Below are 16,282 nucleotides of genomic sequence, written 5' to 3'. Positions count from 1 at the left end.
TAATTGGAAGGTTGTAGGTTCGATTCCAGCTGCCTCCTGCCACATTTAGCTAGCATAGCCTGTTGTAAATGCTAAGGCTAGTCAGCATAGTCACAGATAACGAGTATTGAACCGTTTTCTTGTAAGTGGTTTCTCTGCCAATAGCACATTTAGCAGCGAGTACATTAGATTGATTGATAGCGCTAAGACTCTTGTCTCTGGTTGATTTTGGTGCATTTCTTTAAATGTCAGCAGCAGCTCAGGGAGGAGGTGGAGAAGATCGATCTTTTCACAGACTGTCTCACATTATACTGTCATGATGTGGTAACAGTTTTAACAAGTATTTTAAATATACATATTTAATAAAAGTTATATACTGCAGCTTTAACTCTGGTGTTTATTTGCATTTCAAGAAGAGCAAACCTGCTCTGATCCCTTCTTGTTGATTTTCACTCTTGTCAGTTCTCTGGCACAACGTATTTAAAGATGCATCTACTCTACATTTTGGCAAACAATATCCCATAAATTTGAGGCGGTATCTCAAACAGAAAACATGTTTGTCTCCAGAAAAAAAAAGACAGAAGTGCGCTTGTCATTTGGAACACATCACAAAGTGAATATGACGTTGTGATCGTTTGGAGCAAAAATGAAAACTCTTAACTTAATTTATTAGCCATCCCGATGAGGAGTTATTTTGAAACGGAGAAGAAGCAGTGGGAATGTGACGGGCATGGTGACCTAAAACAATGACTCCAGGATTGTCTGAGAGACTGCCAGCCACATTGAATTATACATCCTGCTGCAGAGAACACATCAAATATTAATACGGATCCCCAGCTGTGTTCCAGTCACTCCTTCAAATGCGTCTGCGCCTTCGGGTGGTGGTAAAATATTTTAGCTGATCATATTGTCACAGTAAGAAAGTGAAGACAGAAACAAGTTGAAAAAAAAAACGGAGATAAAAGCAGCGGCACAGGAAATATGGATTAATAGGCGTCACCTGAAGGTTATAAATAGAATAGAATAGAATTCAACTTTATTGTCATTGCACTGTCACAAGTACAAGCTACGAGATGTAGTTTGCATCTATCCAGAAGTGCTCTACGAGATATAAATATTTATTTACAGATGTACAAGACTATGTATGTATGGACTATAAGGGGTTATAGCAAAGAGATATAGATATTGTGTATAAATATAAATATGGGAGCTATATTTTACATGTATGTTATCAACTCATTTATAAACACTTTATATAACATTAATAACTGTTATGCATTATGTGTGAGAAGGAGACTGCTAAAAAAAGAAGTTTACTAATTGTGCCTATAAGAAAGTCTGAAATGTTTAGTATAACAACTGTAGATAAAATATGTAGGTGAACAGATTTGGCTCAGTATGTTCCTTCTCCTCCTCATCCTTAATTAATGCATGCATAATAAACAGTTATTAATGATGCATAGAGTGTCTAGAGATGAATTAATAACATTTCCATGTAGTGTACAAAGAAACTAGAGAAAAACAACTTGGCCAAATTTTCCTGCACTTCTACCGGTGTGGCAGAATAAAGACCAGAAGGCAGACATGTTCACTAACAGCAGGGTCATCATTTAGGTCAGGGCCTCCTCTAGGGGGCACTAGCTGGTTATTATCTGGGCTCATAAGGAGGAAGTTGAAGGATGGCTAAAGCTGAACCTTTCCTGGCTCACCTCTCCTTGTTCTCCTCTGACCCCTCCAGCATCATGTACGTGTTCGGGGGCTTCAACAGCCTGCTGCTGAGCGACATCCTGACGTACACCTCGCCCAGCTGCTCAGCCTTCACCAGCCCGTCGTCCTGCAGCCAGGCCTGGCCCGGGATCCACTGCGTGTGGAACGGCAGCCTGGGGGCGTGCCTGCCATGGGAGGGCAACAGCTCCAGCGCCGAGCCGCTGCAGCAGCTCCCGGCCTCCTGCAACACCAGATCATGTAGGAGCAACCAGGTTTTCTCTATTTTGTTGGACATGTCAGACAGGACAGGAGTTGATCCAGAGGGACAGCTCAGCTGCGTTTTTTCTGCTTTGTTAAGCTTGCTGTTTGTCAAAAAGATAAGTACATTTAAAAAATCTCCATCCTCTGCCTCTACTGGAGGTTTATTTTAAATGACAGCAGCACTTAGAAGATCTTAAAGGGGCAGGATTATGTCAAATCAACTTTTTTGAGCTTTATATTATATTATAATGTTATTCCCTCACCAAAAACATACCTGGAGTGTTGCTGTGATTCTTTCATGCATATTTGAGAAATTCTTTAATTTCCATGGAAAATGCCTGGGTGAACCTAGCTCCGCCTTCTGGGCTGCAGTTTCCCAGACTCTGCCTTCCAGAGCGCCACTTCCCCACTCAGCTCCTTCAGACTAGCAACCAGCAATTGGCAAACAGCTGGTGGAACTGTGCATCAGCTGCTCCATATAAGAGCTGCGTCTCAGTGAAGTGCTGTTAAAAATGTTGTTAAAAGGTTAACATGTTGTGACGACAAATGCACGCCACACTTTTCAGATTCTTTGCAAAAGAAAAATTCAAGCCCCGTATTGCTTACACCTCACTAAAGAACTATTTTATGTTCTTTTATCACTTGAAACTTAAACCATTAAAAGCATTCAAGTGGATTTGAGAGGACATTTCAATTAAGATTCAAATTAAAAATGTTATCTCTCAACTGGAAGTGAACTATTGCTTTAGATCTGCTTTTGGCTGCAACAAAAATAAACATAGCTGTTTTTTTTTAGATATTCATTTTACTTTATCTTTATATCTTTCTTTTCTTTAATAAAGTCTTCTCTCCATAGCAACAGAAGTAGTGATGTGTCTAACTGTTACAGATGCCGATAACGAGAGGTGTGAGCAGTACACAGACTGCTACAGCTGCACGGCCAACACAAACAGCTGCCAATGGTGTTCGGGCCAGTGTGTGTCTCTGGGAAGTAACTGTACCGCTGCAACGGTATGAAAACATACCCACGTGTGTGTACGTGCGCGTACATACACATTCATGCACACACGCCCGCCCACACCCACATGCACACGCCTTCTTGTACTTGTATCCAAGCAAGGAATTTTCATTGACTTCCATTCATTTTGGTAGCTGCAATAGTCTAAATAACCTTAACCTTATATAAAACTTAACTCACACCACACCTCTAAGCATAACTAGTAGAGCACCAGTAAAACTGCAAGAAATGAGCTCCTCACTTTCCACAAATGACTTTTTTTGTTGGTGAAACTGGTGAAAGTGGTCCTCTGTATATATGACATACATATTATACATTACTACTGAGGAAAAGCCCTAACCACAGCATGCTGCCGCCACCACTATGTGTTCAGGATGACGTTCCGTTTTAGTTTTTCACCCAACGTTCCAAGTTGTGTCCAAACTGTAGTTCTAGCAAGTTACAGCCATTACAGCCCTATGTTAAATTACTTGGAAAAATGTGTGAGAAGATGATTATTGGGGATTTATACTTAGTCACCAACTTTGGCGAGGGAAGGAAAAAATAAAGAGAGAGATCATATTTTACTGACATTGGTCCGTTTTCCGTCTGCTCACAAAGAGACTGTAGGCGTGATGAGAATGCCAAGGATACAGACAGTCATCCTGCAGATTACAAAGAACTGAAGTCCTTCAGAGACATTGAAAAGTTCATCATCTAGATTTCTCTTCAACAGCTTGTGTTTTTTTTTCCCCCTGAGAATCTCTGTGACGAGGCTGGCTGCCTTACAGACACTACTGCAGCTGTTTACGGCTGAATGGATCTTTAAGACGTGATCATGTAGCTAGCTGATGCTGATTAGCTCCACCATCTACCAACTGTATCGCCACTGAACTCACTCAGGTTTCTGTCCCTCTCCATTGGTGTAGACCAGGGGCTGCTGCTGCTGTTGTTGATGAGCTTTCGTAGATTTCCTCCATGATTTACTTCACCTTGTAAACCGGGCTGCGTCAGGCGTGAGCGACGATTAGCGCTGCGACTGATGGAGCGCCGAGTCGCTCGAAGCGCTGGATCTGATTTGTCGCCCCGCGATCAAATCAGTCCTCATTTAGACGCTGTCAGACACACAGATGCACCTCGTACGTCTCCCCCCCTCCCCCCAGGAGCTCTCTACCATCTCTTAAACATTTCATAAATAAGGATCAGCTTTTCTATTCTGTTTTATGATCATCTAAAAAGGTTTATTAATACTTTCCAAACCCCTGCCATGAGCAGTGTTTGTCTAAAATGAATGTTCATCCATTTTTAAAGAACAAATTGATGCTAACTCCCGACATATGTTGTCTTTCTGCTTTTTTAAAAAATTTGTTGTGTTTTGTTCCTCTCAGGGATCCATAGCGGAGTACGATGTTTGCCCCAAAGACAACCCCTCATATGTGTGCAATAAGAAAACCAGCTGCAAGAGCTGCTCTGTGGACCAGAACTGCCAGTGGGACAATCGCAACCAGGAGTGTATCTCACTGCCAGGTAGTTCTGAAGTTCACTTAATTTGATATATTGGCGTCATAGCCTGAAAGTGAATAAAATAGTCTTGGTAAGAAGGACGTCTTTATGGTTAAATGAATCAGGGTTTAGCAAAAATGTGTTGGAGCTGCTGAACAAGCTCGCATTGTCTGCAGATATATTTTTGTTTGTTTGTTTTTTTTCTACCAACTGAACCGTGATTTCTCCTAACAGCTCTACTTTGGTTCTATTTGTCCAAGGTTCATTGTTCCAGAAGTCTTATGAGTCATTCAGAAGAAAATGTCTTTTTTCTGTTTAGAAAAAGGAAGCTTTCTAATGACGACCCTTTCCACCAAGCCATACCGGATTTGTTCAGTTACTGTTTTCTAATTTCTCTGACTGTGTTTACATTACAAATGTGCGCAAATCCTAATATACATTCTGTTGATGTAAAACCCCCCCCAAAAAACCCATAATCTTACAACTTCAGAGTTTCCATTAAGTAAGAAGCTAAGTTAAAATCAAGCGTGACTAAACTTGTTCACACGATAAAGCAGTTATATGTTAGCAGTCATGGTGCTAGTGCTCATCATCTGTCAGCCAATCAGAGGGGCTTGTCTGCTTGGAGCGACAAGCCAATTCAACATGTTTGAATTAGAAACAACTTTTTTATAAACTGTGATGTTTCACGTTGACTGACAAAAACCTAAACAAACCGTCGTCCTCCTGCTACTTCCTGTCGTGTTCTTCGTGGTTTCCATCAGTAGTAGCTTCTGGTTGTTGATCACGTGACTCGTGTGATGCGATAAAATTGCTTCCGTTGCAGTTTTGCGAAATACATCTATTTCCGAAAAACCACCTCATCCTCAAAAAATTTTTTCCAAAAAATGTTTTGTTTTGTTTTTTTCCCAAAATTGCCACATTTCCATGAAGCAAATTTGTTTTTGTACTTTCAATTTTTGGGCTGCACAGTGGCGCAGTTGGTAGCACTGTTGCCTTGCAGCAAGAAGGTCCTGGGTTCGATTCCCGGCCGGGGTCTTTCTGCATGGAGTTTGCATGTTCTCCCTGTGCATGCGTGGGTTCTCTCCGGGTACTCCGGCTTCCTCCCACAGTCCAAAAACATGACTGTCAGGTCAATTGGTTTCTCTAAATTCTCCCTAGGTGTGAGTGTGTGTGTGCATGGTTGTTTGTCCTGTATGTCTCTGTGTTGCCCTGCGACAGACTGGCGACCTGTCCAGGGTGTACCCCGCCTCTCGCCCGGAACGTAGCTGGAGATAGACACCAGCAACCCTCCTGACCCCATTAGGGACAAGGGTGAACAGAAAATGGATGGATGGATGGATGGATACTTTCAATTTTATGGTTAATGGAAACGCACTTATTGTCAGAAACTAGTTTTTTTGCAATTTCTCCAAGCATCGTTCAGCCTGGAAAGTTTTCCATCCATGATTAATATTTCTCCCTGTAGGACGATGGTCTTCACGTTGCTTAGAAATTAATTTATTGACAACAAAAACGCCTAGAGTCAATTCTTATTTTTTCTTTCTCTTGTAAACTTACTTCAGCTTGATTTCACGCTGCGTTTTTCCTCAATCCAGCGTCTCTTTTCTCTCTGCTCCAGAGAACGTGTGCGGCGAGACCTGGCACCTGGTGGGCAACTCCTGCCTGAAGTTCAACACGACCAGCGAGTCGTACGACAACGCCAAGCTGGCCTGCAGGAACCACAACGCCGTCCTGGCCTCCCTCACCACGCAGAAGAAGGTGGACTTTGTCCTGAAGGAGCTGCAGATCATGAATGTCATGGTAAGGCTCGCGATGATCATCGGGTTAGCAAAAAGAGAATATTCCCTACTGTGATAGTGGGTGGTAAGATCCCGATGCCACACACGCAGTGATAGAGCAGCCGATTGCAGCAGAGCAGCGGCGGTGTTTGATCGGCTCCAACAAGAGGGAGTCACGACAAGTGTTTTCTCGTCTAATCGTTCCGTTCATACTTGATTAGTGAGGCGCTTTCCAAAATTTGCCTTCAAGTATATTTGTTTTTTTTTTCACCCTGGGCTCTGTTGTGATTTTTCCTTGTCAAGTTGTTGGACCAGAAAGCATGAAAGAAGTTTCAAATGAACAGATCTTTCCCTCCAGAGCTCAGACACGTTTCATCTGCTCGATCTATCAGAGTGAAAACCCAGAAATCTATCCCAGCAACCTGCTGATCACTTACAGGCTGCTTTTTTTTTCATTGTTTAGCTTATAAACTGCTCGGCTTTTTGAACTTTTTTTTTTTTTTTAAAACCTTCTTGAACTTTTTTCATATTTGTCTTGCTCCGGAAAGAAAGCTTTGACTTATTTTATTGGGGTTTTCTGATGAATCAACACAAGCTAATTCATAAAAGTGAAGTAGTAGAAACTGGGGGAAAAAATGGCTTTCAAACATTTTTCTAAATGGTAATCTGAAAAAGTGTGAAGTCCATTTGTTTTTCTTTTTTGTAAAATCTCTCAAACTCTCAGATTGGATTCAATTAAACTCACATTTACTAACCAAATGGCTGAAGACTGAAGTTGCACTGGATTTTTTTAGTGGATATCAGAACAAAGGAGGCTGAAAATAAAATTACACCACACCTTTTTTTGGGTGGAGGATGAAAAAAGTCTCATGAAATTCCAGTCACTTACATTTCTATTTGTTGTCATGGCGCAACAAAATGTGACCGTTTGAGGGGAATCAAAACATTACAATACCAGTCTCCGAACTGGGAGTTTATTTCTGAATTAGTTTAAACTGTTTGAGAGGAAAGTGAAGGATTTATAAGAAACGAGAAAAGAGCACAAAGCGCATGCAGTGTGTAATTTTGGTTGTTACTACTATTATTTTTTAGCTCTAAGCGTGCACAAAGGCGGTTAAAAGACTTCCTCCTATATGATGTTGCCGTCGCCTTTTCCGAGGACTTTTCTGCCAGGATCTATCAATCTGAACTCTAGAATTACATGTCAGCCCTACTGTAATTTGTCTCTCTCAGAAAACCTGCGCTCTTTTTTTTTTTTTTTTTTTGACATGGCAACATATCTGCAGACTAGACCTGGGTTTAAGTTTGAGAGCCTTCAAGTCAGGTGAAATAAACCTGCCTTATTCCAGATAAATGACTGCTCTGTCGTTTTCCCCTCTCCCCTCTCCTTCTTCAGTCAGGGTGCAGTCGTTTTCTGAAACCAAAAAATGATACTTGTCAAATAGTGTCGTCCTCCCCTCCCCCAATATTTACGTTAATCCAATTGGTGGGAAGCTGCCATCATCATAACAACTATAGATTTTTTGTGTATGGAATCAAATGAACTGAAGATGCAAAAACTGGACGTATAGTCAAATCTTTCCACTTGATTCATCAGTACAAGACAACAATGACTCCCTGGGTGGGGCTGAGGAAAATCAATGTGTCCTACTGGTGCTGGGAGGACATGTCGCCCTTCACCAACACCACCCTGCAGTGGCTGCCCGGCGAGCCGAGCGACGCCGGGTTCTGCGGCTACCTGGCCGAACCGGCCTCCAGCGGGCTGAAAGCGCAGTCCTGCATCAACCCAGTGAACGGCAGCCTGTGTGAGCGACCCGGTAAGCTTTCGACGTTAACACAAAGCCGTTGCGGCCTGTCCGACCATTAAATGTGTGTTTATATATTAAGAGGGCACTGATTTCAGCTTTCTGTCTGACCACCAATCTTTAACAAGCCTGATCTACTCATCCCGATTTTGGCCGATGTCTTTTTGTTTTTTTTTTCTTTCTCTCTCCCAAAATGGACAGTAGCTGATTTTCGGACTTTTGCAAAGGTAGATAAGGTCGGTTTCACATATAAATATCGGTAGATTGCCTGTCATTTGAAATGGACCAAATCGGCTTGTCACATTTGCATAGTTTTTGCTGAATGATAAATTGTCCCAGAAGTTAATGTGATAAACGATAATATCGTTGTTTTTAAGACAGATTTGAATTAATACGATGGTAATGGTGGAATAATGCAGGAACACATTCTCAAAGATCAATAAGCTTTAAATTCCAATGAGCATTTAATATTGAAACTGGAAGACATTTTAAAACACCAGAAAAAGACTTTAGATTTAAAATCTTGCGATGAATTAGTCGCTTATTGCGACATCTTTATATTTATATATACAATGTAAAAACTTTTGCCCATTTTGTCAAAAAAAAAAGTAAGTATCATACATAAAATCCTACTAAAATAAGTTAATATTGTATTGAGGGAGAAAAAACAAATCCTCATTCAGCCTCCTGTTCCGCTTTTCCAGAGGCGAATCGGCTCTTCACCCTTCTCTTCATGCTCTCTCCTCTTAGCGAACCACAGCGCCAAGCAGTGCAAGACCCCCTGTGCCATGCGGACCACCTGCAGCGAGTGCACCAGCGGCACCTCGGAGTGCATGTGGTGCAGCAACATGAAGCAGTGCGTGGACTCCAACGCCTACGTGGCCTCCTTCCCGTTCGGCCAGTGCATGGAGTGGTACACCATGAGCAACTGTCCACGTAAGGCGTCTCATTCCACTGGCTTCAATTCGAACGCCATTGGAATTCTTAGCCACGCTGTAAAGTCGAAAATGTTCCGTCCCAAAATAATTTCCCCATAATCACATTGTAGTATAGAACGCGACAATGTGATTTATGCTGGTAATCCCCGTCTAATCTCCTCTGCTGCTCCGAACATTACTCGTTCAGAATCAGCAGAAAACATGAGCTGGATCTCACTGAAGATTTTTTTTTTGGCACTTTTTGATGGATCGTCTGGTTTGTTTGGAGTTCATTTGTTAACATACTGAGGTGAGAATAAGTACTGAACCCAAGTGTTGCTGTGTTTCTAAAACACCTCAGTTACATTGTGCTGTATAAAATACGAAGCTCAGGTTTTGTTGTCATAAAGGGGGCGATGAGTTCCCTGAAACGGGCAGGAAAACCCTGAAAGATTTCACAGCTGAAAGTGGGGGGCAGGGTAAATTTCTTCAGACTGCAGGGTTTCCACCAGTAAACCTTCTGTGCCCAGTGGTAGGGGGGCGCTACGGCTTAAAAAAATGTTAAAAGTTACAAAAATTCAGAAGTTCATAAGCAGACGTGTGTGGCCAACGTCAGGTAGAGAGAAATGGCGCAATTGGTACCCACTGCCCAGTTCAATGTGTCAGCTATAGACCTACTTAATCCATCTTTACTGTTACTGGTGTACAAACCCTTTTTTAAAATAAACTATTCACACTTAGTCTGGCGGGGGAGTAAGTAAAGCCTGGTGGACCGCCAGGCTTATAATACACTGAGGGAATTCCTGAACTGATGAATTGATATCTGCTACAAAAAACGTCTTATTTCAGCTAAAAGGGCTAAAACTAGCTATTAGCAAGTAGCATGTCCTGACTTTTCCTAAGATAGGAAATGGATTTTTATTTTGCTTAATGAGTAAAATATCGCACATTTGTTGTGCAAGCGCAAAGAGGTAAAACTTGAGATTAGTTCACATTGAAATGTGAACATTTTTTAATAAAGAACTGAACTTTTTTACACGACTGGATGAATCTCTCACAATTTTATGTTGAGGTACCTCAGCATCTTCAAGATTAGTTTTTTCCCCTTTTAATTTAGCAGATTAGATGGTAACTACAAAATTTCTGAAGAAATTTAAACAGGGCCTACCAAAGTGTGCCCGTCAGTTGGAACGCAGCGTTTTGATGGTAAAAATTAGCAACAATGCTAAAGCAAGCTACAATGTACTCAATCAATCAATCAAATGTTATTTGTATAGCACATTTCAGCAGCAAGGTATTCCAAAGTGCTTTACATCATATCAAACACAAACACAAAGTCATCAAGTGGAGGGTTCTTGTTTTTGCATCCATAAAAGGTTTACCTGTTACACTCCTACTGTGTTATATGGAACAAAATACCTGTTGGTATTTTTATTCCCACTCACGCTCACAATCACGCAGTTTAAAACGATGTAAACAGCCTTTCAATGGGCTTCCGGCACGAGGCTCCGTACACCTCTTTCATGGAATTTCGCTGTGGGACTCCGTCGTCCCTCACGGATTTTTGTGCAATTCTATGGTAGCATGTGGGGAGTCACAAGCACGTTGAGTGACATGCACTTACTCCATTCAGTGTGTTAAAATTAGTGTATAAGTTTCAATTAGCCAAAATGCTAATATTAGCCTAAATGCTGCCAGTGGCATATGGAGTATAAATAGCATATTAGTTGTGTCCGAATTCAAGGTCACATAGAACCTTGAATTCTATGTTTCTATGTTTTAGGCAACTTTTATTAGCCTAAAAGTAATTAGTTATTTTTAGGCTAATAGTAGCCTGTTGTAACTCTAAGTGGCGCTGTTGTGTTTTGCTCCAGCTGAAAACTGTTCCGGCTACAGAACATGCGGCCAGTGTTTGGACCAGCCCGGTTGCGGCTGGTGCACGGACCCCAACAACACGGGGAAAGGCCAGTGCATCGAGGGTTCCTACCGAGGGCCCTTCCAGACGTTGGTGCCGGCGCCATCCACCCTGCCCGGTCTGCCCGCCAGCCCCCAGCCCTCCCTGAACTCCAGCATGTGCCCCAGCGAAGCCAAGTATAACTGGTCCTTCATTCATTGCCCAGGTAGGAACCAAGGGGTTCTCTGATTGATTTTTTTCTTCTTTTTTTTTTTTTTGTCATATGTGTTTCAGTTTTACAAAACTGTAAAATGAAATTGTTTCTTTTCAAGGCACCTTCTTCTTCTTTTTATTTAATTTTTTTAAGATGTTTCAATTTCTAAAAATTAGACTAGAGATATCAGAGATTAGCAGCTTGATCTCTGGTGACCTTGGGAAACTTTTAAAAAAATGTAACGTCTCAAACAATATTTTTTGTTTGCGTAACTAATCATATTTAGTTAATCAAACCTAATATGAGTAACACATGTTCAATTTGATCTTGTACATGTGGGTGGAGTGGTTAACCTCTGTTGAGCTCTGTCAACACATTATCATTATTATTATTATTAATTAAAACGATTACTTTGAAACCAAATACTTTTTGCTGAAAGAACATTTAGTTAAATTTGAAGAATGTGGGGCATGCCCAACTCTCCTCTGGTTGACAGGTTTAGTCAAAGTTTAGAGGTATGAACGCTTTTGTACGACACCTGAAAGATGATGTTTGGATCATTTGATGCATGAGAGCCACGGCTTTGACAGCCGGCTCCATACCTGCTCAGTCCCTCACATAAACATTGTTGTTTGTGTTTGCAAATGAGCGTACAGATCGTTTGGCCCCGGGGCTGTTTATTGCTAAACCTTTTTTTTTTTTTTTTTTTTTTTTATTAAACAAAAAAGTATTTATTTATTTATTTTCCTCCAGGGATTGTATGTGTGTCTGAGACATTAATGCGGTACGACCTTTGTTTACTCCCTGCCAGCCTGTCAGTGTAATGGCCACAGTCAGTGCGTCAATGAGAGCGTGTGCGAAAAGTGCGAGGACCTGACAACCGGCCGACACTGCGAGAGCTGCATCTCCGGTTTCTACGGCGATCCGACCAACGGGGGCAGCTGCCAGCGTAAGTACCCGGTCAGGTCTGCGCCGGATCGGCCCGTCAGCTTTCCACCGCACGCACCCTCGTCCGACACGTCACTTTTTTTTACTGTTCATTTTTACGTCTGCTGCTTCTCTGAGCCCTGGCGGCTCCTGTTGGGATATTAAAGATTTACTCCTTCCACACCCGATACCGACAGTCACTCAATCAGGCTATAAATCAATCGTTTAGAGTTTGGACAGCCTAATTTTGCTTTCTGGTATATCACTGCTACTCTGTATGTTGTATATTCTCTTTCTGTCTCCCACTTGATTTATATTCACAAGGGTCTGCATCAGTGACACTTAATCAGTACATTAGGCTGTTAAAATGCACTGTTTTCCCTTTACTAGGTGTACAACGATTGCAGTTTTCTGGCCGATCACAACCTTTCATTCCGATTTTGAACAGAATATTTTTACACACTGTTAGGTGTTTTAAGGTCATCACACAACTTCAATGTTCCAATCTTATTTTACCATACAACAATGAACTATACACACTTGAACTACGATAGACAGTACTCTTAAATATAAATGAAAAGTTTAAAGCATTGCTGTCCAAAGCTGTTAAATTAACTGAACAAGAAGAGTTTTATTTTTCACAATTTAAATTTTTCTCCCTCCCTATGTCAAGGCTGAGCAAAAACAGACAGTGGCTAATTTTCAGACCTTTGCAGAAGTATTCAAGATTGGTGGAAAAAATCGGTTTCACATGCAAGCATCAGTCGATCACCCTAAATTAAGGAATTGGGCCGATAAATTCACTCTTTGACATTCAGCAGAGATTTCTCATAGAAAGGTCTGGAATTTCTACTGGTAGCTTCTGCTAACTGAAGAGTTCTTTGCGCTAACCCTAGAGCACTAATCATAAACATTGGTTCTGCTAATGCTAAAGCAATTAGCAACCAAGAATTTAGCAAAAGCTAATGCTAAAGCACTAACTTGAGTTAAAATTGTATCTGCCCTAGAAAGACTAGAACCTTTTAGAACCAATTTAATTTTCACTTTAGAATTCACCTTTTCTATAATGTGCTTAGATATTGTATTTATGTTTATATCTTCCACTGTATGTTTTTATTTGAGATATTTTTGTTGAAATAAAGTTATTGTGGGTGGAGGAGAGAAAAAATGAGGAGAGGAAACGGAAATGCTGCGAAAACAGCCAACACAACACAATATAAACAACTAACTACCAAAATTCAACTGAGGTTTACAAAATAGTCGGGTAAATTAGAAGTTTAGAATTTATCTGGAAAAATCAATGTAGGGGAAGCTACATGTGCTAAATGTTTTCAAAGTTAGCAAAAAAGCTACAGAGCTAAACAGAAAATTAGCTTTACCATTAGCACTTTGCATGAAAAATGCATTTGTAGATCTGTGACTCGCTGATGAAATCTATCCTATAGAATGAAATTTGAGTGTTTGAAGTATTGAAGTGAAAGGTTTCCCAATATACAACAGACGTACTCTTTGTTAGTAAATGTTATTTCAGAAGAAATGGAGCCCTCTTCGTGACTCTTCCTGTTTTTCCTCCAGCCTGTAAGTGTAACGGCCATGCCAGCATGTGCAACCCCAGCAACGGGAAATGCTTCTGCACCACCAAAGGCATCAAAGGAGATCGATGCCACATGTGAGTTTCACTTTCTGCATTTTATGTCATTTCACAGCTTAAAACCACAATATTATTACATCATATTTTCTTTATATGTTTATATATACTGCTCAAAAAAATAAAGGGAACACTTTAAGTGTTAAACACCTGTTTAAGTGTTCCCTTTATTTTTTTGAGCAGTGTATTTCTGTCTGATAGATGTTCTTTTGAACACCCTTTCTGCGCTGTGCAGTGTTTGTTTCAGGAAGCAGAATTTGTCTCTGTAGTTAACGTGACATTTGTCAAAGTATTCATTCCGAGTCCTTGAGGTTTTCACAAAAACAATCCATATGTATTCGATTGGGATTCTGTTACAGATACTAAAAAGCTGATAAGTGGACTGAAAAGTAGATTTGCAGAAATAACATATGTTCTATAAAGAAATTAAGTTCCTATTCCTGGGAATTCTGAATTGTTTCAAAATGCTGAAAAATCAAGTTCAGTCTGCTTTTTTTTGTGAAATTGTATTTTGAATAATTCTGTAATTTTTCTGTCTTTAAGAAAAGGCAGGCGCTGCATTACCTGATTATAATCAGTATTAGATGTGATTTAAAACAAAAATACTTACACATTTAAAAACCAGCAGATTTTCACCTCCTCCCAGGAGAAATGTTTGTACTGCTTTTTCCTGAACTCCTTCAAAGTCATGTATTACTTTTAGAATTACATTATTTTAAGATCTAAACTATCCCACCTAAATATTAATGAGCCTAAAAGACTCCTCAGTCTGTCCTGAAGTCCTCTGATCATTTTCTGCCTTTTATCGGCCGTCTGGCCTTTATGATTATAGGACTTTGGAGAAACCCATTAAACCCTCCAGATAATGACTGGATGAATGGCCGCCAGTATGAAAATGAGGCTTTCTTTGTCCCGTTTCTGCTGGAAAATGTTTCCGTTCGTTTCCTCTCGGGTTCATTGTTCCCCTGTTCACCAACATTGTGATGTTAATTCAGCAGGCAGAAACACCAACCCTCCTTTCTGTTCTCCTTTTGTTTCATTCGCTCCATGCTAACCACCCACCTCCCATTTCGACTCACCTTTTCTCCACCTTTGTTTTTAAGGTGTGAAGTGGAGAGCCGTTACCAAGGCAACCCCCTCAAAGGGACATGCTACTGTAAGTGTAATTCCTATTATTACCAAATCCTGAAAAAAACTTTTATTTAACAAAGGTTTTTAATTATTTTAGATTATTTTGCTATATATATTATTTCATGTTGTTTTAGATTATTATTATTTAGTAACCACTTTAAATGTTTTTGTATTATTTTAATTAATACAAAACATTAAGAAATGTTTTGTATTAGCACAAATACTGTTTTATCATGTAAAATTTTTTAAATTTACATTAATTTAAAAACATTTCTTAATGTTTTATTATTAATTCAGTTTAAGAATAAATAAGTTATTTTATTGTTATCTTATTGTCATCTTACTTATTTAGGTTACTTTTTCATTTTAACTCTTTGATTTTATTTTTAATTTTGTTAATTATACATATATAAATTATAATGTGACATTTTTAAATTTAGTATGTGTAATATCATTCATAATATGTGCAATTTGTTTTTTCTAAAAGGAAAATAGGAATGCATTTTTTTCCTATGGCAATTTTATTATTTCTGCAATATATTTCAGATTTTTTTTTTTTTTACGTTCATTTGGCAACTTTTTTTTTTTTTTTTTGGCCCACACTCTTGCACATTAGATCTTACAGAAGAGGATTGCTTGTTTGTTTTTTATTCCCCCTCCACAGCAATCCTGTTGTAAAAGAATTTGGTGATTTCACGGTTTTGGACAGGACTGCAATGTGATTTAGAAAGCTGTCAGAGATTAATGAACAGGAGTTTCTGTTATCACTGGAATTAAAACTAAGTGCTGAAGCAATTCCCCCGACTGATTGGCAAGTCAATGAAAACCACCCAACAAAAAGTTTGAAATCCCCATCCCCCCCTTCTCTTCTCCTGCTGTGAACGTTCCCCACTTCTTTTTTTTTTTTTTTTTTTGTGCCATTTTTAGACTCACCGGAGCGGGAACAACGAAGACATTAATTGGTTAGTTAAACAGCAAATAATGAAACTGCAGTCGTTTTGATTATCCAGCTTAGTGATCGGTTTAATGATTTAATTTAAAACGAAGTTCTTCGGGTTTTCTTCGGGTTGGGTCGCACGTTGAGCATTGTAGCATCTGGTTACACTGTAGATGTGCTGCCTCTTAGTGGGAGAGACTTATATTATCACAGCAAATATTAAGCAAATGTGACCAGAAGCATATTTAAGACACATTAGGCTGCACCCTAAAATTCATTGCCTTACAAATATACACAGACTCCCCTTGAGTTAATACTTTGTAAAAAGATATTTTTCTACAATTATAGATCAACTTTTGCCTATTTTTTGTTTGCAAAAGAAGTTAAGTGCTGTCAAATTTAATTTAATGTCAATTCTCAATTATATTTACATCTGGACTTTGAGTAGGCCATTCTGATACATGAATTCTTTTACCTGAGCATTTCCACTGTAGTCATACCATTGCGGCATCATGAGATTTCAACTGCGTCTTATTAGGGGAGTGAATACAAATGCTCGTCACATGTTGCTGTTTTTTTTT

At 39.8% G+C, this 16,282-nt stretch overlaps 1 protein-coding gene across 3 annotated transcripts in view; it reads left to right on the top strand.

The window, feature by feature from the left end:
- atrn (attractin) overlaps positions 1–16,282 on the top strand; it is a 151,540-nt gene that overhangs the window by 35,029 nt on the left and 100,229 nt on the right. For all 3 annotated transcript variants that reach the window (XM_028001581.1, XM_028001584.1, XM_028001583.1), the window contains exons 12-21: positions 1,718–1,944; positions 2,837–2,958; positions 4,333–4,471; positions 6,069–6,250; positions 7,826–8,045; positions 8,784–8,969; positions 10,825–11,070; positions 11,870–12,007; positions 13,561–13,654; positions 14,737–14,789. In XM_028001581.1, coding sequence (XP_027857382.1) covers positions 1,718–1,944; positions 2,837–2,958; positions 4,333–4,471; positions 6,069–6,250; positions 7,826–8,045; positions 8,784–8,969; positions 10,825–11,070; positions 11,870–12,007; positions 13,561–13,654; positions 14,737–14,789 — 1,607 coding nt within the window. The remainder of the gene's footprint in view (positions 1–1,717; positions 1,945–2,836; positions 2,959–4,332; positions 4,472–6,068; positions 6,251–7,825; positions 8,046–8,783; positions 8,970–10,824; positions 11,071–11,869; positions 12,008–13,560; positions 13,655–14,736; positions 14,790–16,282) is intronic.

This window comes from Xiphophorus couchianus, chromosome 19 (assembly GCF_001444195.1).
Source record: "Xiphophorus couchianus chromosome 19, X_couchianus-1.0, whole genome shotgun sequence".
In the NCBI taxonomy this organism is placed as follows: domain Eukaryota; kingdom Metazoa; phylum Chordata; class Actinopteri; order Cyprinodontiformes; family Poeciliidae; genus Xiphophorus; species Xiphophorus couchianus.
The sequence above is the reverse complement of the archived record's forward strand: the minus strand, read 5'-3'. Positions and strand labels throughout refer to the sequence as shown.